This window comes from Varroa jacobsoni, unplaced genomic scaffold, assembly GCF_002532875.2.
Source record: "Varroa jacobsoni isolate VJ856 unplaced genomic scaffold, vjacob_1.0 contig01295, whole genome shotgun sequence".
Taxonomy (NCBI): Eukaryota; Metazoa; Arthropoda; class Arachnida; order Mesostigmata; family Varroidae; genus Varroa; species Varroa jacobsoni.
In genome coordinates this window covers 24,734-50,423 of record NW_019214615.1, presented here as the reverse complement: position 1 = coordinate 50,423, position 25,690 = coordinate 24,734, and the positions used below count along the sequence as shown (strand labels likewise).

The 25,690-nt window shown below is 37.5% G+C and overlaps 3 protein-coding genes and 1 long non-coding RNA gene across 9 annotated transcripts; 2 read left to right on the top strand and 2 right to left on the bottom strand.

The window, feature by feature from the left end:
- The first annotated feature begins 2,543 nt into the window (after positions 1-2,543).
- On the top strand, positions 2,544-9,963 carry LOC147751918 (uncharacterized). The gene is made up of 2 exons (XR_015315542.1): positions 2,544-7,935; positions 9,416-9,963. It is a non-coding gene; the product is annotated as an uncharacterized LOC147751918 (long non-coding RNA).
- Positions 9,964-10,004: 41 nt separating this feature from the next.
- LOC111271948 (D-aminoacyl-tRNA deacylase 2) lies at positions 10,005-25,671 on the bottom strand. Of its 6 annotated transcripts, none has more exons than XM_022853015.1 (7): positions 25,480-25,671; positions 21,899-22,063; positions 13,473-13,651; positions 11,908-12,025; positions 11,086-11,222; positions 10,699-10,759; positions 10,005-10,177 (listed from the first exon to the last, which is right to left on the bottom strand). In XM_022853015.1, the coding sequence occupies exons 3-7, from the start codon at positions 13,575-13,577 to the stop codon at positions 10,074-10,076; spliced, it is 525 nt and encodes a 174-aa protein (XP_022708750.1). In that variant the 5' UTR covers positions 13,578-13,651; positions 21,899-22,063; positions 25,480-25,671; the 3' UTR covers positions 10,005-10,073. The 6 variants fall into 6 exon arrangements, with proteins under 6 accessions (XP_022708750.1, XP_086829230.1, XP_022708749.1 ...); XM_086973104.1 differs by lacking the exons at positions 21,899-22,063; positions 25,480-25,671 and adding exons at positions 10,333-10,405; positions 16,937-17,045; XM_022853014.2 differs by lacking the exons at positions 21,899-22,063; positions 25,480-25,671 and adding an exon at positions 16,937-17,046.
- On the bottom strand, positions 14,794-16,930 carry beta-PheRS (phenylalanine--tRNA ligase beta subunit). The gene has a single exon (XM_022853005.1). The coding sequence runs from the start codon at positions 16,825-16,827 to the stop codon at positions 15,043-15,045; it is 1,785 nt and encodes a 594-aa protein (XP_022708740.1). The 5' UTR covers positions 16,828-16,930; the 3' UTR covers positions 14,794-15,042.
- Nelf-E (negative elongation factor E) lies at positions 17,236-21,627 on the top strand. The gene is made up of 6 exons (XM_022853006.2): positions 17,236-17,489; positions 17,935-18,028; positions 18,214-18,364; positions 18,520-18,701; positions 18,935-19,107; positions 20,511-21,627. The coding sequence occupies exons 1-6, from the start codon at positions 17,400-17,402 to the stop codon at positions 20,631-20,633; spliced, it is 813 nt and encodes a 270-aa protein (XP_022708741.1). The 5' UTR covers positions 17,236-17,399; the 3' UTR covers positions 20,634-21,627.
- Positions 25,672-25,690: the final 19 nt, after the last annotated feature.

Below are 25,690 nucleotides of genomic sequence, written 5' to 3'. Positions count from 1 at the left end.
TTAGGTATATGTGATCGTAGGGCGACGACATACACTGTTGTAACAACATTATAACGGAGCCGAGAGCGTAAGGCAGCTTGTCATACATACATTAGCGTAATGTCCAAGGTCGACAAACACACATACAGATGAAACTAGGAAAATTGACAGACCGAAACACAAAGCCCACTTGAACAACTTGCGAAGGTCACTAACATGCGCTGGAATCATTAAAAGGTTAAACTCCGAACTTAGGCCGAACACCATTCGCTATCCGCGTATTTCAATAGCGTCGGGACTGATATGCAGGGGGCTTCATTTTAAAAGCTGACCGCCAGGCTTAGTTCGAATATTCCGGATCATAGCACTGTTTACAGAGGTTACGCAGACGTTTCGATCTTTCAAAAACTGAAATCATGTCATCACATGAAATCAGCAAGCAGCCAATTCGACATTAATAATCGGCCTCTGGAGGGCACGCTAGCGAACTATTACATACAAGAATATTTAATAAAATGCGCAATGCAGTATTTGACGCAGGATAATGGGCTTCACATGTCGCACTATTTGTGTAAAAGTTTACAAGTTACTTAGCTGTATAGACTTTGTTTGGTTCTAAGATTTCCGTATGAGTCGATGCAGTTGTCTAAAAACAATTTATAGCTTGTGATTTGAAACCTTACGCATATGAAGAAACTGATCACTATTTTTGTTTTTTATCGTTATAACTGCTTGTCTTTCTTAGTGAAGTTTAGTCTTAGTGAAGTCTTAGTGAAATTTCATATTGGTCATACAGAAAAAAAACTAGTTTTTTTTTTAAGCCAAACGACAAATTCATCATGGTGGAACCGAGAGATTCGCCTACCAAATTTAAAAGATGATTGGCTTTTGTCCAATGGTATCAAGTCAGACAAACCCCCATCGAACTTATAAACGAAGTTATCGGTTACTCTTGGGCTGCTGTCAGTGAAAATTCTATCCACCAGGTTTGTAAGTGTTCCAGAAGTAGCAATGTGGTTTCACTTAGAAGTACTATTAATAAGGTATTCATGGACTTACGTGAAAAAACAGTGAGTGATCCAGACTCCAAATCGAAGGCTCTGTTAAAACCAGTTGGCAGTGACATGAACTTAACGAAATGGTTTTGTTTCGATCCTGGGCATATCGATAGCGATGTTTGTTTTATTGGATATTATCTTAAAAATCTCATAGTATTTCATATTAAATGTGCCTAATGGAAGACATCCAACGGAGTTAGAACTCACCAGTTGTTTTTGCGCGAAATATTTTTCTTATGTTAATGGGTCTCCAAAATCACCCATTGTATTGAATTTACTGATAGGTTAACAACTAACGGGTTGCCCTATAAGGAGTCAACGGAACGTACCGTGATGGACTCATCTGGATTTTTTGCAATAAACCTATGGAACGTCACGACAATCATACAAACAGCTATTCATCTTAATAATATCTTATTTTTTATTCTTTTTTTATACCTTGAAATATTGATATCTGTTAGCACTTCCCGACAATGAGATTCGAAGCAGCGCAACAGCATGCTTGTTAATTACGTTTTCTTAATAGCGCATTTAGAGGTGTGCATTAGCCACCCATAGCAAGCCGGTCTTCTTTCATGTATTTTTTGTTGCCTTATTGCTCGCTAATGTCAACGGCCATGATTGAAGCTACCGAAATACATATTTCTGTTACGCGCAGTCAAGACATTATAACCGGCTATCAATGATTGGTAAATCTCATATCTTAACGTAGATATTAGTGAGTAGCTTCGAAGCAAACGGGCCAATGGTCATGATATTGGTTTGCGCGGTGGAGCGACGCAGCTTTACGCTGGGGGTTCCGACAGTTCGCCTCGACGAACGCAACTCTCCGGCCAGCTATGTCCAGGCGTAAAGGCCAATAATAAGGTGCTTACCGCACCTTCTAGCCCCAGCCAAGACCATTACGCGCCACTTGCCAATTGCTTTGTAACAGGCAATATATTATCATAGATCAACATCGTATCAACAGCATCACACGTAAGTGGTATCAAAGAAAATGGGCTCATCATAGCGAATGGAGCCGCGCCGACGGTGCAGTTGTATCATACAGTCAAGAAAGTAGTGTCGGTGGCTGTAATAATTAATAACAATGCGAACTTCAACATAACAGTCAAATAACATGGACATTTAATGTAAGCCTATTAATATATAATAGGTTGTTTAGCAAACGGGATTAAGTTTACCTTACGTATGAAAAGAAAATTGAATTTCTCCGAAGAAAAAAATTGACGCTTGATATAAGAGGGCTTGAGTTGTATTTTTCGGGAGAAATAAAGGTTTTTCTGTAGTACCAGTATGCAGCAAAATGCAGTTTTTGTAGCAGAAAAAAAAATGTATACGGATATTTTAGAATATTAGGTTTCTTTTATCTTATACTTTGAAAAAAGTGGCAAGTTTCAGAGCTTCATATTTTCCGATATTTATAGACCGCTACCAGTTGTACAATGAATAGCTATTCTATATTTTTTTGTTTATTGAAAACAATGATTATCCACAAGCCGTAATCATGCCCATTGTTTAGGTGCTTCATTTCTACTTGATAATATTGGATAATACCGTGCAGTCTCCACTTTATGAGAAATCCATTACCGTTCATGACTCTAATATATTATAAGTTCTGACCGAGTCGCCATTGTAATACATGCGCTTTCAATTTCGACTTTTGAAACTAACACAAAAATATTCTAAACCTCAACTTGTCGTTAAAAAAATGGAAAGTAAAACTGGCAGAATATTCTTTTACGAAAATCACAAATGCTTTATTATTTTAAAGCGATAATCAAAATATATTTTTTTACAACATATCTTTTTACAAGTGTTTTTTTACAAAGTCCTTCCAGATTAACATGCAGAAATTCTGGTAGTGGATATCAAGAACTTCAACAGCTCTTGATTCAAAAAATCCAAACTAGATTTATAGAGAAAAATCATTCCGTTACTAAAAATAAGATAGTTCACCAAAATATGACTTGCACCTAATAAAGTGACTCTAAGAGAATACTAAGAGGCTTTGGCCCATTCGCTAGCGTTAGAAGAGCCATGGCTGCATCGAAAAAATCTGCGTGAGATCGATCTTACGACATTATCCTTTTTCATTGTTAAAACATCCTTTCCCATTTAACCTTTGATGTAGTTACCAATATAATGCATTTTAAATATAACTACAGAAATGAGACACTGGATCAACGCAGGAAAAATACGTAGCTTCAAGTGCAGTAGACACTCTTAAGAACAGTGAAACGGTATCTTAGCAACCTTCGGAAATTAACTTGAAAAATGAAATCTCATTATGGGCTTCTTTCTTTTCTGTATACTAGCGTGGCTATTCTGTGTTCGTGTGGATATCTACGGTGAACCCGCGCTATCTGCTGCAACTCTTCGTTATCATCATATGAATACGCATGGATTTGTCGAGTGGGCATCTGTTTTCTTCAATGACCTTCAGCTTCAACGTCGGGCATGGAAGTTTTTATATGTATTGCTCCGGCTTTATCTAATTCTCCTTCCACTATAGAAATACAACATAATTTTTTAACCGCGTTCACGATTTTTTCGTGAAAATGTTTAACGCGCACTCTCAGATCCGAGCACGCAACTTACGCAACACAGGTTCGCGATATTAGCCTCGTTACTTCGTTGTAATCGAAATCTGTTGGATGTAGGCGGGGTTTTCCAGTCGCTCAATATGATGAGAGGAAGGTTCCATGGTCAAACTAGTTTTCCAAAGAAAAACAAGTATTTACATAAGAAATTACATCATAACGTGCCGGAAGCTGTCCGATGTTAGTTGCGTTTCAGTTTTCTAACACGGCAACGCTGAAACGTATTATAGATGCTTAAACTTCATTGAATATAACGATCCCCTTTAAAAACGTTTCATAAAGTCTTGAAATATTCTCCGTAAACTTCAATAAAAATTGGTGTCTTTGAAAGCACAGACAGACTGTGCTAGTTTAAAGAAAATGTATTTCTAAGGTATTTTTTTTCTGTGCTGCGTTACGGTACCAAAATTTCCTGAACCACATCGCTCAAGAGATTGCTAACATTAGCTTAGAGTAAAATGGAGAACTGAATTTTTATTCATAGGCTATTCACACCGTCTATCAGATTAAATATAATAATTCCTCGTTGTAGCGCAGAAGATCAAGTTCACTCATTGCTGTTACAAGCAATCATTTCATTCAAGAGCACAGATTTTGCTACACACAGGCGAAATTCAATAAAAACAATCTGACACAATCGAGTTTTATAGTGAAATTAAGTCAGTGTGTTGAGCATTACACGTTCTTCCAAGTGGAGCAACATTATGTTTAGCGTAAAAAATGTAATTATCCGCATAGACGCTCTGTGGATGTTGCAGAGTGCCTAGGTAGACCAACCAAATGATTTAGGCATTTCGAAGACGCACAAGAGCGCATCGGGTCCGATCCTCATCTTAGAAGACCTGTGATAACTATCACGGACGAGGATGTCGACAAAGTGAAATAACTTGTGCTTGCCAATTGCTGTATCACCATAAGAGAATTAGCAGACGAGATCTCAATTGGCTCATGTCGAACCATTGTGTCCGGCTGTTTATACGTCAGTCAACTTATCACCAATTTTGTGTTAAAGCAGCTGCATGTTTAGCAGATGAACATTTGTGAAGAACTGTATCGGAAGTTTTTTTTTTTTCGGAAGAGCCAAATTTACTTAAATGCTATTACGGGTGACCAGACGGCTACCATGGGGAGATCAAGACGTCATCTCCTGAGTATTACTTCAAAAACGAACATTGACAGAAAGGAAGTCAAAAAATCTAGGTATAAAACCAAGCTGCTCCTCACGGAGTTGGTCGTCGAGGAAGTATCCATGATAAACTCGTGCTGTCCGGTTGTACAGTCACTGAACAGTACTACCAAAAAGTTTCTTATAAGTTCTTTAGAAGTCTATCTGACGCAAGGGATCAAAACTTCGGCATAACAAATCCTGGATCGTTCATTACAGCAGTGCACCGGTCCACACCTCACTACGCGTACAATAGTTTTTATAAAAACACCCTATATATGTGTAGCCCCACACCTTTAGTTTATCAGGCCTAGGCATCAGTAGGTTTCTCCTATTCCGAATACTAAAGAAAAATGTTTCGGTAAAACATAAAAAGAAATAAAAGAAAAATTGTAGACCAAGCTAAAGGCTATTTCATCAATCGGATTTGAAAAGTGCTTTTGAGGGTTAGAAAAAACCGTAGCATAATGAATTGCATTTGCCTCGAGGGAGATCACTGAAACTAAATACTTATCAATCTAGAACAAACGACTCAATTCACTTTTGAGTAGTAAAGGTTAATTCAACCTATTACTTGCCTACAATTTTACTGTAAAACAGCAAATGAAACACCGCAATATTAAACTTTGCCGATGAAGGTTTAACAACCAATAAGCTTTAGCCTGGCAGTTAATTTTACTGGAATCAAACATTTGAAAAATTCAGTTGAACGGCATTTACTGTGGAAATAAAATTGGTAGCCCTCAGACCGACGCGTACACCTCACGTTCAATCTCTGATAAGCATACATATCAATCAGGAACACCAGTTTCAATGACCTCTCATTCAAGCGTCCTTCTCATAGCTTTTGTACGCGGGAAACATATCATAAATCATTACGGGTAAACAAAATTTGCTATCAAATTAAATATTAATAGAAGTTCGACATTGAATAACGTTTCGTCGTAATTAGTATTATTGGCGACAGCAGTTGACACTGGTGTCTTTACGACGGGTCGCCTGTCGATGAGGACCCATGTCATCAGCGCATGATCCATACTTTTGGTGATTCTTTTGTAGACCATAGTTGGTCTGTTGAAAACCAACTAACGATACACGAGTGCAATGGTCATTTTCACTAGTAGGCCAGTCATGCCCCGTCTACTTATAACCATTAAGAACCACAGCCATTCAGTTCCAGAGGGCATCGTATCCACAATGCTCGGTCATTCGAGTTTAAGGTTGCTTTGCCACACTGCCACCCCGTCACCGCATCGTTTCCGATCCTGCCCCAGCTCTCTCCCCAAGCAGCCGGAACACTTTTCTATCTTGCCATTGGAATCATCGTCGTCGTCGCTCAGCGTCCATTCCTGTTTCGAGCATCGATCACCAAGCGGTATCATCCGTATTCTGTATGCTAAGCGCAACCTACAGGACGGAAAAAGCGTCGCGCACAACGCCTTCCGCGTCTGTCCATTGACATCCGGTGCGTGTGGCTGGATGTATTGTGGTATCTCCGTAGCGGATATTTTGCAGTGGTGGTAAAGCTGTTGGCAGCAATAGCAGCAACAAGCGCTGGCGGGAAGAACCATTAGCACTTTATTATGGTGCTGACAACTCGGTATACGATGGACATCTGGACGATGAAGGGGTTCCGGTGTTGGAAGCTTCAGTTTTTTTTTCCCGTTCGGATTGTGGGAAGAAGTGTGCAGCGGAGAACCTCCTAAGGATGCTCAAGGCCGACAGTGGGGAAGACTGCAGCAGCATACCCTCTCCTACCCCATTCGGCGCCCGTGCGCCTGTCCTTTTTGTTACTGTTGTAAGGTCTAGCCTTACGTCACTTCTTCACGAGGAGAATTCACTCCCCTTAAAGCCCTTGACAACTGGAAACCGGAAATAGCGCCCAATGTCGTCAGGCCAAATGAGCCGGCTGGACACCGCCCGAGCAACAAGAGGGCGATAGAGCTGTTTCCTTTGAGGCAATTCGCCACCCAGGCTTCGAAATATGCCACTGACTTTCAATTTCTACTACAATATCCAGCATATATATGGTGAACGTTACTGGACAAATTCTATTCAAACTTACATGCATCAGAAATATTACACTTAAGACTGACTACAAAATATCGGAAAGGAACGATATTATTCATCGTAGTTAGGTTTGAGCTAATCTTCACATGGATTAAGGAACTTCTCAATTCTTTCAAGCGAAGCATACAAACGTACATTTATATATACTATAGATATTTATAAAAACACACATACTTTACTGCATGGTAGGCAAAACTTTAAGAGTAAATGGTACAAAAGGAGATCAAGGTATTCGTCGCTTGGGATATTCTTAAGCAATTACTGGGAACATTTTGAAAACAAGCTAATGAGTAATATAGTTATTAGCAATATAGTAGTATCTTTGTTTTTAAGTTTTAGGTATGCTTTAGCTGAAGCTAGCTGACCCACCTAACTAAGGAAGTATCTTATAACTTCAAAGTGGCGCGCATCGAACAAATGTCCTATATATTTGATATTTCCGTTTCAATATAAGGCAATATATCAATGTTGAAACAGTTGATCCTTAGTAGACGACGATAGCTTGATAGATTTACCACCCCGCCCCTTCTCCATCGTTAAGATTCAAAGTATGTATATATGCGACGATATTAAGTTTATTATTATGCGTGGCGGTGCGGCTTCGTGTGAGTATTGCTTGAGTATGGAGTAGGTTTAAGTTACGAAAGAAAGCAAGTGTAAAATAACATAGGACGATAGAGTGTATACAGCAAACGGTAAATGGCGCGGTGTGGAAGGAGCAAGTGTGAGGCAGATAAGCACGCGGAAGGCAATGGTTGCCGCTATCCCCGCTACCAAAACCACCAGCGCAAGTCAAGCATCGATGCATAGGAGAGAGCTATCGCTGAACAATGAACACTGAAGCATGCCGCCTCACAGTGAAGCGACCTGCTTCGATAGTCCATCCCAGATGCAGGTGGGAGCTAACAAGAGGCGAAACCTTGGTCGGTTAAGTATTGGTTTCCCACCACTCCAGTTTCCCTGACGTTATATATATATGGAATCTGCATATATGGACCTCCATAGGCGGAAGCCACCAGAGAAGGAACGCCCGCCCAAATGATGCGCATTTGTGACCCATGTAAGCAGCCCTCCGTGCTCTTTCTCTCCTTCTCACTCTTACATAGTCTTACATATACTCTTACATAGTCACTCTTATTTTCTCATGCTGTTTCCTAGATACCATATAACCTTCACAAAGGCAGTAGCTAAAGCTGTAGGCGTTATATCTAGCTTTGGCACAGGTCTAACGAGGTTCGATAAACAACTTAAATTCAGCTTACCCGGTTTCGTTAGCAAATTAGCACAAAGTGCCTCTCGACCTATTAAGTTTTTTGCCTACAGACTTGCGGATTTTCGTCTTGTCATGCGTGCAGTGCAAAGTCTGTTCAATTGCTCTATACCCTAGAGATATGCTAAAGGATGGCAAGTAGAGCAACTCTGCGTTAAAACTTCGAAACATTCGATTCTCACTATATAGGCTAGCTGCTGTTGTAATTTTCAGTTCTGAGATCTGGGTCTGGTACCTATATCGCCCCAGAAATAAAAAAGAATTGGGGATAAGTTGCTGATGTCCAATTAATCAAAATCAAGAGATGCTTTTTTTAGGATATTAAATAAGGTCTGTAGTTTTTCGTACAACAAACGAACGAACAATATTTTCTTTGAAGTTTGTCAGATTAAAACCCAAACTAGAATAGATGGTGCCATAAAATCGTGAAAAGTTCTACTAAATATTCAACTTAACTAGTGTCGGTTGTTATATGAGACGAGAAGAGTAGGCTTGAATTTCGCGACATTATTACAGGCAAATATTTCAAGTCTCTAGGTATTTACGAAATTCTGTAAAACTAAATTATATTGGTTTTGCACTTTATGTGGATTTTATATGGACTTGACTGTAATAAATTAAATCTGGGTCTCAAAAGTCGTTTTTCATAGCTCAAGTATAATATCGATAGTCTCATCGTAGTATTCTTGTGCAGTAAAACGCGCTCCACTTTGACTTTGTGAATCATAGTACACAGAGCATATATTTATGTTATAAATGTATAATGCCTTTTTGGGAACCAGTTAATATTTGAAATACGCACAATCGAGTGTCATAATCTGCCTTTGCACTCCCAGTCATCAGAAGCGTTACACCGATCCACGCATCAGTCTTCAATGATCTATTAACTGCAATTATTCAGTGCGTCAATAATACAGTATAAAAGCAGGATAAAAATAACAGTACTCGAAATAGCGAAATACTATGTCATATAGGAGAAAATATCTCATTACTGAAGTATGCTCCACTGTGTGGCGCGATGTTTTCAATATTTGCGTCACCCTTAACCATTGCCCATGCTACTTTAAACTTAGCTCTAGTTCATATGATCATAACATGATGTTACAATTTTTTCCACAAGTATTGGCTGCTTCAGGGTATCTTGAAAGCGTATTCAGTTTGATTTAATGCTACGAAATGAAGGATTTCTCAGACAAGCATTTTTATGACAATGCTGTATTTTTGTAACAATGAGTAATTTGGTTAGGTAATATCAAGTGCTTACTTCCAGGGAAACGTCCACAAGCTAAAATAAACATACTTCAACACTGAAAAGGAGCATTCCACCTTTAAGGCTCTGCACGGAGAAACTTTCAGCCTATATGTATGGCTCTAAATCTACATTGGTTTACTCGAAAGCTGGCTTCGTATTCATATGTAGGATGTAGACTTTTTTCACTTGAACTACATTTTAAACCCAACTTTTGGAATTCTCGGTTTGCCCGTTTCGCAGAATAGGTTAATGGATTTTCGAGAATACTATAAAATAAAAAAAATATACAAGTCAACATCGAAAAAATCTAAAAAACTTTAAATAAAGATTTTAATGCAATGATTGGTATCATACATGCTATTTTCAAACTTTACATTGAATGTAGGTGCTAATCGCATCAATTCATACCAATGTAATACACATTTGAGCTAATCAAAACAATTTGTCTACCAACTTGTATTGACAATTCTATAAATTGTCCCTGCAAATTAACTTTCTACATTCTTCTACATGTTTATGAGTCATATGACAGTATTTCTTAATGAAAGTACGCCTACCTCATTCAGTATTGTTTTTTCTTTCTGAAATAAATGAATGCCCAATGCAGTCGGGATTTCTGTCAATTGAGCAAACTTTTATTTAATTATCACCTCTTTCCTGTGATTTTTAAAGCAGCTCAAAAATCAATAACGTGCGAGAAAGGTCCCATCGATGAATCCATTTTGAGAACTTGTCGATTGCCATACGTTCCACTACGAACACATGGCCTCGACGTCTCATCTGAAATACACATGCCCTATTAATAGAAGATTCATAAATAGAGCCGAAAAAAGCATTATGTATATATATCGTCGACCACTAAGAAAACCTCACTTTACATCACTCAAAAACCAGCGATAACCACTCAGCTACATATCTACGTAGTACGGACTTACAATATATTGGACGTAGAAAACGACAGTCAAACAATAATTATAACAAATATCCGATTGCCCGGCCATATCCTACCTGTAGAAATGAAAATGCTCATATCAACAGTACGTCACTTCAACAATGTTATGATGATGTAGTTATTTTAAGGGCAACAAAAATATTAGTGCAGCGAAAACAAATGATGCTGCATATATGGAAATAATAGTAGATACATAATATGATTGACATATATAAGGTTATTTCATCATACGTTTACTACTATTCATTTAATACTAAAACTGATTATGACGGCAAAGGGTTCTCTTGAAGATCCAAGTTAGCCCCAAAATCGTACATCTGCTGGTACATGCACATAGGAAATTATTCACCTGCCACTGCCGTGACTTTCGGGCAAGACGAAAGGTGTTTTTGGAGCTCTGATTCCATAATCTGTAATATTTACATATATGCAGGAATCAAACTATTAACTAAAAACTCAGCTCCGTATATGACAAAAATCTTGAGTTGCCAAGAGTTATTGAAAAAGTGTATCGTATTTAGAAGTTGCTGAGTGACACAATAAGTAAGTGCATCTAATCGGCTTTGATGATTGAGACTGTAGTGCACTTACGATATTTAGTAGGACACATCAGGCTGATGAGAAGGACAGCGCCTTTATATGAACATGCATGCAAGCTGATTAAGACTCAAGGCACAACCTGATCTTTTATGCTGTCGTGCAAAAAATGAGAAGAAAACCTAAAATATTTGTTCACCTTAAAAAGAACCTCTCCTTTATTTTTTTCTATTAACTGGTGATACTGCACCGCATTGTTCTTCCGCTTCCCTCCAAGGCAGGCTTGAGGGATTAACAAGACGCTGCCCGGAAGATCCAACACAGATATTAGTTTACCTGTTATGAGAAGCACGAAAGTGCAGATTGGACTTAGCTCGCATTATAAACCATGTATGATTATGGATGTATATGCAACTATCCATTATCCTCAAGTTGTAAACTACTCTTTGAAGTAAGTACACACTAGAATATTAGTATTACCGAAAGTCGTTTTCTTCTCGTGTATTAACACAGCGGGTTAAACCGCCGAACTTTGCTCACGCTTTAAATACAGGGTGGGCTTTATATGACGGAACGCTAGCTTAACGCCAAATAGGTTATTTTTTTATATTTAAGCTAACTTCCAAAACTCGAAAAAAATATCCACGACAACCGCTATACATGTGCAAACAGTCTTAAAGTTGTTTAATAGTAAACATATAATACATTGCTTAAACAATCTAGCAGTGTTACTGCTTGTCTCAGTAAATAGGGAGAGCACGCATAGGTTAGCTTAAACGTTTCGTATTTTTTCGAAAAATATTTTACGGCAATAAGCTATTCGGCATTGCTTTAGATCGGCGATTCTCAGTGTAAAATGAAGTGTGTCCATGCCTCAATTTAACGTGGATTAGCAGTAACCATCTAATTCAGCTCTGATTTTTTTGTGAAAGATCTATAGACGATTTTAAAATCGCTCAAAACCCATCCGTCAAGGCATGTGCTAAATGTTGATGTGTTTTTATGTCTGCATTGAGCTCACCGTCGTGGTTTTCCGAGAGTTTTATTTTAAGAATACTCTGTGCAGCCCTTCGCACTACATCCTCGGTAGCACCAGCGAAGAACGATACAAAGACGACAATGCCACGATCAATTTTCACCTAATTATCAACATAACAGACATGAAAATTTTATTTCATGTGTAGATTATACACGGCATATAAACTGCAAAACGCAGTATTTATGTATAGCTAAACAAAAATATCATATTGCTTAAGCAATTAAGGTTACTATAAATCAAAGGCCTGTTAGCCTGTAATCACATAGTGGAATGCAGTTTTTGTGGAGAAATTGACTGGCAGATGCATATTTTGTTCGTGCTTAACAATTGCAAGTTTTCAATGCAATTAGCAACAAGGAGACATACAAAATTAACTTAAAATAGTTTAATAAAATAAACAAAAAAGTCTGCTGTAGCAACGAAATGCTAAGTCAAAAAAAAAGGCACAGTTCCTTAGGATAAACCTAAAACACACATAAATTTCATTCTTAACTTGTGGTAATTTTCTTGACGGCCATGTTAATCTTATGATACTACGCCTGTTGCAACGCGGTGCAGTCTTTTTTTTACTAATGACTAGCATGCTCAGCAGTAAGCATGAAAAAAATATTTCAGTATCAGAAATTTGAAGCCGTGGCGTCTGATGCTGAATTACAAAAATACAGTTACTGTATTACTAACAAAGCAGTACGGCACACAAGCCATGTCAGAAAAGTGATGATGCCTCAAAATGACAGAAAGATTAACCCTTTGACGCTTGAGAAAATGCCCTGATTTTTAGGCTCTAAAAACTTATCTTACTAGAAAGTAGGATTAGAATACAGCTACTTAGATAACTAAAGAATCAAAATCGTTTAACTGTGCAGTACAGCAGTAAAGATTTGAACTCATAAAACCTGCGAAGGTAAGTAAGTAATTTCAAAAATTATTTCTCGCGTATCGAATTAAAATGTTCTGAACATAATAATTTATATCTACTACGATTACTAAATCACCAATAGATATCCAGTCATAATTAGTAAAAAAAACGTTATTACTCTATATGATATCATATTAGCCACGAATCAGAAAATTAGTCCTTAAAGTTGCTCGAGTCTCCTTGTTCTTCATCGAATATCCTATAGGCATTCATGTTGCATCATTTGTCTGTTTGATTGTAATAATTAAATATTTACATATATTTTCAAAAGCTCCCGAAATCTTCAAGAAAGTGATACCTAGATATTTCTGTATTTTTTAGCTTTTCAATTTTAAAATCTTATATTACTTCAAGACAACTAAAAACGAAGTGTGAAGTTATGAGTAGTAAGATAATAAAAAACATTTGCTACCGTTCTATTCTGTACATTATGACAGAGTTAAATCGATCATACATGAGACGTATCTTTGTAGCGTAACGGCTTATGTGGAAATACTATACATCTATTACAAAAAGACTGAGGGGTAAGTAAATACTTTGTTTTGTAGTCTCCTGAAATAAGTATTTGCCATACACACAGAATTTTGTTCTTACACTACAACAGCAAATGTATTGACGATGCACGCACCAAATTGGCATCATCTATATGCAGCTCTGCTTGCACGCACTGTTGGATGAGAACGCGACACTGTGGACCCTTCGGCGGGGCGTTATTGTCTTCCGTAGCCGACATGAAGGCGTCGAGTACTAATTAGCGTGACGTATCCTGCCTATCAAGATTTACCGTTCTATTGGGCACAGCCGACTCTGTAAGGTGAACTGCTATTTACATTCTGTAAGCCCTAGAAGATCTGATGCAATATGTTACTTCTTTCGATAGATTCACTAGTGCGCACTGTTAAACATTTTGAAACAAGTATCAGTCACGAATAAACAAAAAGCAAAGAGACCCTATATGGATTTCTGGAACATCTCTTTCCAAGCAAGGAGCTCAATAAATGTATCGATATACAATATCGACTTACTTTTGCATTCAACTATGTTGAAATTTCTGATGCTGCTGAACCCGCACATTAGCTTTCACTGATACGGCAAATAGGATTTATTTGCCACATCATTGCCCTTACGAAAATCTTTAGTTCGTAATTTCCATAGCCCATTCTAATAGAGCAGTTTGCTTCGAAATTAAATTTGACAAAAAGAACAGTTACTTCAAATGAAACTTAACGGCCTCCACCCAATCACGTAAAAGAATATCAGTTCGTCACATTTGGCCTTTAGTTTAGCTTTATAGTTAACTGACATGTTTTAGTATCAGTAATTCCCGACAACGTTTCCATTCATTACCTCCATGGCTTGAGCGAGTTCACAATCTTCAGGAGATACAGGTTCGGCCTTGATAATGGTAACAGCGTTTCGAATTCTTATAAACTCGAAAGTATACGCGTGTACCAATAGAATAATCACGTATGATTTTTAGAAACGAGCAATAGATATTCTGCATGAAGTTAAGCTCATCAGATATATATAGTCCTATAACATATTCGGAAAAAGTAAATTAGAAGTGTGCGTTTCCTTATACTTGTTAATCACATTATCCTCCATTAAGTTTTCAATCAATGCGAGAGTTGAATGTTTATAGTGTATCGTTTTACTAAATTTTTACAGTTTTAGTACATCGATGTACCGCCAGAAACGTGTATTTCTTTTATATATTCGTAAAGGTCAGACTGCCACGGAGACTGCTCTTTTCATTTCAATTAGCTTTCTAATATTTTTCAAATTTTTAGCTATTACCTTCTCCGCAACATCGAAACTTAGCTATATACGTAACTTATGTACTGATATTTTTCAAACGACAGGAGCAGACTCAATAACACGTGTACAGTTTTTTCACGCCCACAACATCGAATACGAAAACCACCAATCACAAAAGACCAAAACCAGCGTCAGGGACAAAATGCCAGGCACTCCGCTTTTTATTTGTTCGAGCACTGAGGCACATCACAAATTCTGTGCAATCATTAACATTACATATAAGTTAACCCCAGACCCTATGCACAATATTCATTATTACCGATGCTCACTTAATCGAACGCCCTACAACCCGCGTAATATTCTGCAAAACATATTTGGCTACTACACATGGTTGGCCTACCTAACATCTACCATGAATATTCAGATGAAGAGCAATCATTCTAAACGAAAGTTTCAATGGAAATTTCTAGTGCAGCAACGGGCAACGCCAAGTCAAAGTTAGCCAGCACAATCGGGTGCAGAACGCCCAAGAAGCCCACCGATTCGCCGTTGACAAAGACCTGGGCACAACGACCCGGAAGGAACATGCTGTCGTTGGCAGGTTTAATTTCGTAGATCATTTTTCGTTTAGTCTGTTGCGACACATGTGGCACACTTAACAGGCACATAATCCTATCGAGGAGACCATGTATTAGTTCAAATCCAGACGTTTTGCCATAGTTGACAGCACAAAGGTTGCGCTGATTCTTAGCTCCCACATCAGCTTCCGTAGACTTTTTGACGACATCGGATATTTCAAATAACCGAAGTGGCAAAGGCAGCTTCTTATTGCAGTTCAGTGTTTTCAGTAGACCAGGTAACAACTGTGTACGGACAACCTGGAATTCATAGGTCTTCGGATTAGAAACGTGAACCGCCTCCGTACACCCAACAGGATGCAAAATCTTAACAGAAATGTCGTCACGGGCACAAAGTGAAAATGTTAATGCTTCTGTGTACCCACTCTGAGCGAGATTTTCTCGTAACTGATCGGATAATTTATTGACAGGAAGCTGTCCGGCTATAGTTGATGTAGGGGGCATTCGTCGTTCGATGTTGTTGTACCCATATGCTATACCAACATCCTCAATCAGATCGACAGGATGAATTATGTCATGACGAGTCGGAGGAATAGTTACTCTTAAGTTGCCTTTCTTTTTGGTAACCTTGGTTTGTAAAGACATGGTCGATAACAAATCCGCAATTTGCTTCGTTTCTAATTTCGTTCCTAGCATTCGGTTAACACGCTGAGGGCATAACAGTAACTCCCGATATGGCAGTTTAGGATATAGGGAACTTGAACCGTCAGGTCGAATGCAGTTAACTTGTTCAATTTTGTACTGGTCGTCACAATACTCAGAGAACATTGTGACAAGTGTGTCGAGTACGATGGAAGCTTTATGTTCATCTAATGCCGTTATGTCAATAAACACGTTCTTTGTATTCAACGTAATCTTCGTATGTTGTGAGTTGATAATCGGCGGCATAGAACAAACAACACCATTTGCATCCATAACGACGGGAAACACCGGGGAATCTTGAATGATTGGTAAATAAAAACGAAGGTGAGAATCCTTGCTATAAAGATCCAAAAGTTGATCGCCTGTATATTCTTTTGTCTGATTCAGAGGAATAAATTTAATCTGGTTAGGAGGTAAGGCGTCGTACCTCAATGGAGCTTGAATTGTGTCTAGGTCATGCGTTCCGATAGAAACCAGTTGTCTTTTGCGTCCAATATTATGGTGTAACTTGTCCTGTAAATCGATGAAAGAGTCGTAAACCCCCTTCGTAAATGTAATATTTCGAAGGACGGCACCGATGAAGAATGGACGAATTAGCTTCGTATTCTCTGTGATCACAACATCGAGCGGAGCAGCAAGGGTGATCAGCTCATATCGAGGTATGCAAATCTTACCTTGGAAAATTAACAGAGATCTTACCAATCCCTCAAGGCACAACAAGTCATATCGGTTGGCCGGGACGTCAATTTTATATATGGTATCGTCCGAGACATCTACATCTCCAGCGGCAGCTTCACCCCTCTCCTTGGCCAATAATCTCTTCGCAGAGGTTACCTCATCTAGTTCGAGCCCGTAGTCGAAGCAAAGATCTGCAAACTCTTTTTCACTATAACGCCGGCCTAATGCCGTAAAGAGTAGCTCGGCGTTTACACCGACCGTCGGCATTTTTGTTACTTGACTTGAATCAATCTTAGAGAAACACACAGCCTGTTTCACAGAAAAACCTCTAAAGACCTTTTGTAATTTGTTAAACCTAGATTTCCTACATAAGCACCTGGGTTATCAGATCTCCTGACGCAACAGCAAATCACTAACAGATTTGCTCCACGTTTCGAGAGAACGGTGCATCCGCGGTAAATGGCGACTCGATTCAAAATACAGGTAAACTTCAAATCGGTATTAGTTGGTACAATGATTTTAGGAAATTTAAGCACTATGTCAATCCTATTTGATTTTCTTATGAATCTATATGTATTTCTGTCGAAATAACAACAGCACTAGATGTCTAGTATCTTTTTTTGATACAGAATCTTATACACGCCCTCTCATCGCTAGCAACCGTATCATACAATGTAAACAATCAGACTACTTGAGAGTGAGGCTCCCAAATGAGTTGACAGGTGTTAAGAACTCTGTTATGTTTCAGATTAATAATGATCAATAATATATAACGAAATTCGCGTTGTAAGCCAGCAAGTTTCCTTGAAGTTCAAGTCACCTTAGCATTGTTTTCGGCAATGGGCTTTATACATTTTCCTACGCAACTCACCGAAGAAGAACAAGCTCTTAAAAGCAAATACGCCAAGCTTAAACGCAAAAGGAAACAGGTACAAGGACTACCGTACAAGTAGCTATCCAAAAACGTTTAACGCAGCACAAGTATATTCATTAAGTACGAAAGCCTTCAAAATAGTGAGTGGGCTTATTTGGGCGTTCCTTGTGATAAAAAAAACTTCACTAATGTAACTTACGACTTTATTATAAGTGGATATATTTGCTTCGAATAAGGTATTAACGATAAGAATATTTGATTTAATAGAAAATATTTCGTAAGTGAAAAAATATATGGATTGTAAAGGGTAACTGCACGATGAAATACACGTCTTTTTACTTGTATAAGACTAATGATATTTGTTAATGCACCACTGGATATATACCGTGGTGTATAGTTTAACATCTATTTAGAAAGCTGTACTTGGCTTATTAAGCAAGTTTATTCGGTCATAACTTTTATAATGGTAAAACTTTACAAGAAAGTATTTTCTGATTTAGTTGAAGCCACAGCCAAGTAAGGAACAAGAGCAAAAGGAACAAGCTGACAAAATACTCGCCTCGATTGCTGCCAACAAACGAAAATCTCAAGAAGGTTTGAAGTCTTTTTTCAAGATCTGCAACGTAATTTTCAATTCATAATAATTCTGTTATTTATAACGGAGTTGCATTAGAAATAATATATTGAACTGAAAAATATACAGCAGATAAGCTCGTTAAATAACTGTGTGAAAACTTCATTCGCGTTCTTCAGCACTCACTATTAATTCGGTTTTGTAGGAATCGCCAAGCCGGACACAAAGGAGCTTGCTAAGAAGCTACTAAAGTCAGGTGCTATTAAGCCAATTAAATCCGAACCTGCCGAAAAGACCGTTTTCAAAAGGAGTAAAGGAGCTGGTCGCAAAAGAAATATTATTGGATCGGAAGTGGGGTATGTAGTAAACATTATTGAACTTTTTAGTAGAATAAAAGTTAGATTATCTTGATCTACGCTTAACATTTTCGTTCGGTTTGAGTTCGGTTACAGAAAAAGCTGGAGTTCGTTCCGATAAAGATGCTCATAATGTACTTGTTCTATTTTTGCAGCTATCAGCCTTTCTCAGAACCAGGATCAAAAGGAGGCGATTCAAGGGGCCCGAATTCGAAAGTTGGCGCCCTGGATCAAGATGATCCAGCCCTTCTGGCAGAAAAGGAATTCAATCCAGATGCACCAGCGGCCACTCCATCGGCACCTCGAAAGGGAAACACAGTCTACCTCCATGCTCAGGGTAAGAGTAAAAGTTGACATAAAAATAAGGAAGTAGTTGTTTGAATAAAATTCGGATAGGTGCTATGAGTAAACGTTACAGCATCAAAGATTAATTTGATTAAATCATGTAGCTTTAATAATGTTAAATTATATGGTTTTAGTTAAATTTAAACAATATAGTTTTAATTAAATTTAAACCATATAGTTTTAATTCTCTCATAGAACAATCACTAGTTTGTCATAAACTTGCAGGCATGACTGAGACGTTAGCGCGAAAGGCATGCGCGTCGCATGGGGGTTCGATCGCACACATTTCGGTCGAGGAAAACAAAAGCTGTGCATTCGTTACATTCGAGAATTATGAGGCTGCGGAGAAAGTCATTCAAGCTCTTGATGGAAACTTTGTTCTCGGCCTTACCTTCAAGGTAAGTTAGTATATATTTCTTTACACATTTATCCACAATTAAACTTTTCAATGAATTCAATTTGCTTAACGTTACAAGTTATACTTCACCCATATTATGCTAAATCGGACCATTGTATGCTGAATACTTATTAACCTATTTACTAAGATTTTTTTTTACTAAGTTTTTCACCTAACAAAGAAAAGTATCGTATCAACCTAATAACAGGTAGGAAAAAAGTCGACTTAGTATTCGCGGTTATTCCTCACGACTTCTCCTATATTTTAACCAATTTGCTTTTCTTCTCACCAAAAATGACTAATTCTCGTGTTTAAAAACTCGCTCGGTCAGTTGTTGAGATTATCTTCACTGTTATACTGTTACGAATTTTATTTACCAGCGATAAGAAAAGGTGGCAGTCTGGCGCCAAATATATAGTATGGCGGATGGAAAAGAAGCTACCATTAAGGCACTTGTAGAGTGGCTTTAACGAACCTTGCGATGTGCAGAATTAAGATTGAATCCTGTGCTCACAAGCGTATCACTTAGAGCTCTCTACTCCATATTTATATAGAAACACCAGGTTTTGTCATCCATAAATTTTCTGTGTAGAAACCTGTCTATATGGCTGCGAGTTGCACGCTGTCAGACAAGATGAAGCCGTGTTTTTTGGTGTTTCACATTTAGTGTATGGGATATACGAGCTTTTATTTTTGAGTGGATTCTGAACTAAAATTCTCGATATTCATATGACTGTAGTTAATTTTTTTGAAAGAATTTGTAATTGAATTAATTTTTTGGCTGACAGCAGGCCAAGAATCCCAAAAATACAGAGGCCAAGAAATTCAAAAAATCAAAAAGACGCAGAAAATTCAACTCTTAGAGTTCATTTGAACAAGTCAGTCGATAATTAATATTCCCCTTTATAAAACGACAATTTCTGTAGCGGGGATCTAAGTGTATCAAAAATGATTGTTGGGCCACTTTTATCCTTTAATTTTATTTCTTTATATTATTTATATTTTTAGAAGCTGCATGGGAATTAGTAATAACGAAGATCGTCGATTCCGGGCTTTTCCTTTAAAGCATTATTTTAAGATCTTAATATCACCTGGTATCAGGAGTAGCGGATAAGCGCATTCTCGTTACGATAAACAGGCCGCTAAGGTCTGTCCCAGTATATATTTATATAAAAGTTAAAATAAATAAAATAAAAAAAAGTATATATATATATAAAAGTTTATGTAAACTTTTAAGATCTCATTCTTTTAAGAAGAACTCTTAATTCAAGTTTTATAAATGGTAATCCAACTTGCTGTTAATTAATTCGCTTTCCTAATTGTTATAAATTGTGTCCCTTTTGTTGCATTTATTATTAACGTTATGGATGTGTTTATGAATGGTAATTGTTATTTTGTTCTCAGGCAGCATTAGCGCGTCGTCAACCTCAACTGCCATCAAATGCCGCTCCTCCACCACCCATTCCATCAAGCAATTCAAGCGAAAACAGCCGTTCGCTTGTAGTTTATGATAGTCTGCCCTTCTAGTTCTCAAAACTTTTTTCCAGCCTTCAAGGTACTCAAGTCACGCACCTCTACCTGCTCCGAGCCGTTTCGTCTTTCTAATGTTGCACGTACTACGATTACTGTTCTATTTTGGAATATTTGTCGTTTGATCGGTGTGTAACTTTGCTTCAAACAGTTATTTACGTTTGCATACTACGTGAGGAAGACAATGGTTAAAGGTCTCCAAATGTTAGAACAACTCTGCCTAAATATGCATTCGAATTCGACATCTCGCTGTCGATGAGGCTGAGCAAAACTAAAGGTTTGATTATTGATCATCTAACGTTAGCCAGTTGTTAATCAAAATTTATTTGTAAATTTTATTTGTCAAACAGGTTTGAACGACTAAAAGAAGCTATCTCTATGAAGCGTTGACAAACAAATATAAGTAACTAGTAATGAAGTTACTTCGGGTGATTTCTCTAGACTAGAGAACTATTTTAGGTATAATCAGCCCATAATAATGTATATAATAAATAGTGATATTATATAATACATTGTGAGCTCTGCACCGATTTATCTAATTTTTATCATTATAAATGTTGTCTGCTCTTTCACTTGAGCTTGAGTTCATTAAAACTATTACCAAGAGCCGCTGAAAAAAATATTGTTTATTTTTCTCGCTCAATTTTATAATTCCTGTAATTATTAATTTGATCAGTACATGAAGCCAAGTACAGAACAAAGCTAATCAGTGGCTTTCAAACAGACGAAACAGCATTCATGCAGACATTCACGTTGACACGCCTAAGATGGGTTTTCGCGTTCCAAGCCTGACACCAAAGCCTTCATGTGAATTACTTAATTTTGTCAATGATGTTTACAAAACAAAAAAAAGAAAATGTAAAAGAGTATTTTAAGATATTGGGTTGTCAAAAATTCCTGCAGATAAATGACCGCATTTGTGCGAAAACAAAAAGACCGCGACCGTCCATGAAATAATTTGTTATTATGTTGATTAAAATCCCAAAGTTTACACCAGTCTCATTTATTTAATTGTATGAATCATTTATTCGTATGCGCCTATATGGAACGAAAGCGAATCATATATGGGTGGAAAACTTCAGTTTATGAAATACAATATTCATTTCTATAGGTAAATATATAAAATCACGGGCATTCCATGCAGTACATACGTTAAACTTTGAGTTTAGCTTCACGTGAGCATAGTGAGTATAATTACTATTAAATATCAGTACATATACTTGATGCTATCTCAAAGGGTGCAAGATCATGTCCGGATCTACCTGCTATCATCATTGACTTCGTCTTGATCACTCGTGTCGTCGCCTGCGTTCTTCTTGGTTCGATCGATAGATACGTTCTGAGATCGGGGAAGGCCAGCTTCTTTGAGTTTGTCAAGGAATGAGATAATCCGCTCTTGAATCTCGCTTAACGAACCCGTCGATATCCTGAAACACATCAGTGTGAGAATGTAATAGTACAGTTATTAATTATAAATTATTTTAATATCAGTAGGTTTATTAACCTTATCGCTTTTGTTTGCAAAACCCGTATTTTTAAATGTGTCAAGAACTATGCACTATGCATTATAATCCATACCCTAGCCGTGCCCATGAATCAATGCTTCGTGCACTCCGTTTATTAAACGAAGAAAATTGCAAACATGTATGGGATAATCGATCTAAGACTATAGGAAGATAAAAGCAGATATCGCAGTGAAGTTTTTTGCATGGCTATGTTTACGTAATATAACCGTTAAGTAAAATTACAGTCAAAAGCCACTCACTATTCATTTTCAAAAAAAATTTAGTCTGAAATTTAACGTACTTGTTGTAACCGTAAGTCAAGCACTATTGGTAAAATCCAGCTATAGTGTCGTTTGAATACGTACGACGCAGAAAATCCAGTAGAATGAACTTTTGATTTGACAGCAGACAGGAAATCCTAAAAATTTAAGGATTCAGAAGTACAAGCTATTGTTGGGACTGATCTGGGCTACTCACTTCAAAAGACTGGAGAGAATTTGGATCTTCGCCCTAACTGCAAAAATAACGAACACTATCCTGCCATGATAACGTTATTGCTTTGTCTTTGAAGAACAGGTTTTTCCCTAAGAAGAGCGGATACACGCATGCCGCTACGGTGAACAGCCTGTCAAAGTTTGTCCAAAATCACATAACCATTCTGGCAATATAAAAGGAATCAAAAGTAGGCTTGCGCTAGAAAAAACAGATTTACAGCTAAAGAAGCGGTCCAGATAAATATGGCATTCGCTATGCACACGTAAAAATGTAAAAGATAAAAAAAAGAGATGCAGTCTTGGGGGTTGTACGTTCGAGAAAAGGCTACTTGTTTAAAAAATTGCATTGATATGGATTTGTACTTCGTTAATTCTTCATCTTAGCGATCGATTACGACCATTGAGCAAAAACTTTGTTTTTGACAACAACCCGAAGAAAGGAATCTATGAAAGAGTGGTCTGGGTACTAAAGTGGGAAGGCTGTTAAACCTAGCGACCTTCAGAACGCGCTTATTACAAACTGCGTATACGGTCACAGAGCGTTGCACCAATGCCTCATTGCTAAAAGACTAACATGTAAGTTCTCGTAAAATAATTGCTAGGTGGTGAAGTAACAATGGCTTTTTAGCACGTAGTTTGAAATGAAAATTAGATCCTGCGTAAGTTGAAGCCACGTGGTTAGTGCATTCTTTTTCATGTGTAATTGTGTGTCGTTCCCGCATTATTTCCAGCACCTAGTTAATGAAACAGTACGGACGACAGCTCGAAGCTTCGTGTCATCTTTTCTTGCACGCAAATATCTATTAGCGTACCTATTCGCACCTATTTGGATTGCAAAAATTTCGGCCATTTTAAATCTACTACCTGTATATTTTATTTATGCGTTTAGTTTCAGAGTTGGGTGCGCTCGTTTATTAGACTGTTTTACCGTAAATAAATCAGAAGCGTATCGTAATGTTATTTAAAACGATTTTAGCAGTCTAGAGCTGAAGATCTCAATTAAATATACAAAACAATACTTCGGAAGCCAGAAGAAGTGGATGGATCTAAATGGCAACTTCTGCTTAGTCACTTTAGATGATTTTGTTAATTGCTGTACTGCCTAAGTAGACCGCATGCATTCAAATAAATGTTAAAGGCATGAATGTATATTCTACAAACTCAGTGAAAAGCCATTGCAAACGTCTTGAGTGTACACATAAATAATATGTATACTCTTTTTCTTCTACTTGCACGGTAGAAAAAAAAGTCGTTTCTCTACAGGATCGCTGCGAAGTAAAAAAAGTGTTTTTTAAAAAAAACTTCGACCGACAATGGATAAATATACCAGAGAACCTTTAACATACTCTAAAACACAAACTGAAATACATTTTATTCAGTATGTGTTCCACTGCTATCCTATGATGGCAGAAGTAGCGCGTTTAGATTCGCTATATGAGCAAATGAGCTATCAGCTTAGTCTTCACGTCGGCTAACGTCATGAAAACTGTGAACTTCTTTTATTGAGCGAAATCGACAGCCTAGGATAGTTTACATGCAATTAGGATAGTTTTCGTGAAGAAAACGTAAGATCCGCAAATAACTACATTGAAAGAACTTAAAATAGCGCACGAAGGTAGCACACAATGACGTTTCTTATGATCTTGAAATTTTCTTAGCTCCTGGATTGAAACCGTAATCAGACGTAATAGCAGTTACTTTAAATGAGCATATATGGCTTGTTAAGCCTCTGGTTGAAGGAGACCACAAGCCGGTGCTTCAAGCCCCTCCGACGTCATATACTATATGAACTGTACGAATCAAGAAGATTGTTTATTAAATACACATGCTTGTGGAAAATGAAAAAATCCAGCTATTTGCTTATTTAGATGCAGCTTACAAACATGTATTTTGCCTCTACGTATATATATATATGATTTTTGCAGATGCAAGGTAGTCAACGGGTTCTTACATCGTAATCAAGGTTTTAGATTTTTCAGCTGCTAGCGGCCATTCGGAAGGCCACAGCTCAAGGATCCTCTCTGCTTCTTCCTCATCGCTGGTCACAAACTTGAGTTCGCTACACACGTGAGTGTCGTACAGAAAAAAGACATTAGTAAATAACCTAAGCTTTAGGTGCCATTGATAAGCTGATTGATAAGAAAAATATTATAGTACATGCTGCTATCTGTGAAGTGGAAGATTATGTCAAACAGTATGCATAACAAAGAATAGTTATTTCTATCGGCAAGGCTACGCAGAAGTATTCTTCGACTGATTTTACCAAAAATGAATGAAGACATTAACGAAACAAGCAGAACTTAGTAGACGCCATTTCAATTAAACTATTATATTATAGACTGCGTTACTCTCTCATGCAAGGAACGCGACAATACAACAATTAAGAACGAATGCTGTTCGTGGCATTGACAATTCAAATTATGGGAATCGTTCAATTCATTAACCTAAACAAGATTTTTTCGTTGAAACAAAGCTGAATAGTATATAGCCATGGAATATAGTAACGTCAATTAGTGAACGAACAATACGAAAGAGAGCGACCATAGAAATTATTATTCTTAATTTTAGTATCCGCACTGCAAGTTTGCTATGCGATGTCCACAGATTTTTTAAACTTGATGGCAGCACCTTTAAAGAATAGGGATTTTGTAGATGGTCTTTTCTAATACAGGTAACGAGTTTATACACTTGTGTCACACACAAACTGTATCTCAGGCTAACCAAAAAAAACAATCGTTCACATATTCTGTTTTTGGTCGACTAAATCATTATCAAGTGCTATGAAGTAGGCTTTAGTTTATGATCTGTGGGAAGTGTGATTTCACCAGAATTAACACAACTCACCTTTTAATTCTATCAGATTCGAGCACATTCTCGCGCGCCCTCTCTGACATTTCCCTTTTAAATTTGATCTTTGCAATTGAGATACCTAGACTTTGCCGCTCGATGGTTTTGTTCACTAAACTGGAACGTTTCTTATATAAGAGTTATAACAATATATGTTATGTAAATGCAGAAATCGTCGTTACTCTGATTATTATTCAGAGTCACGTGT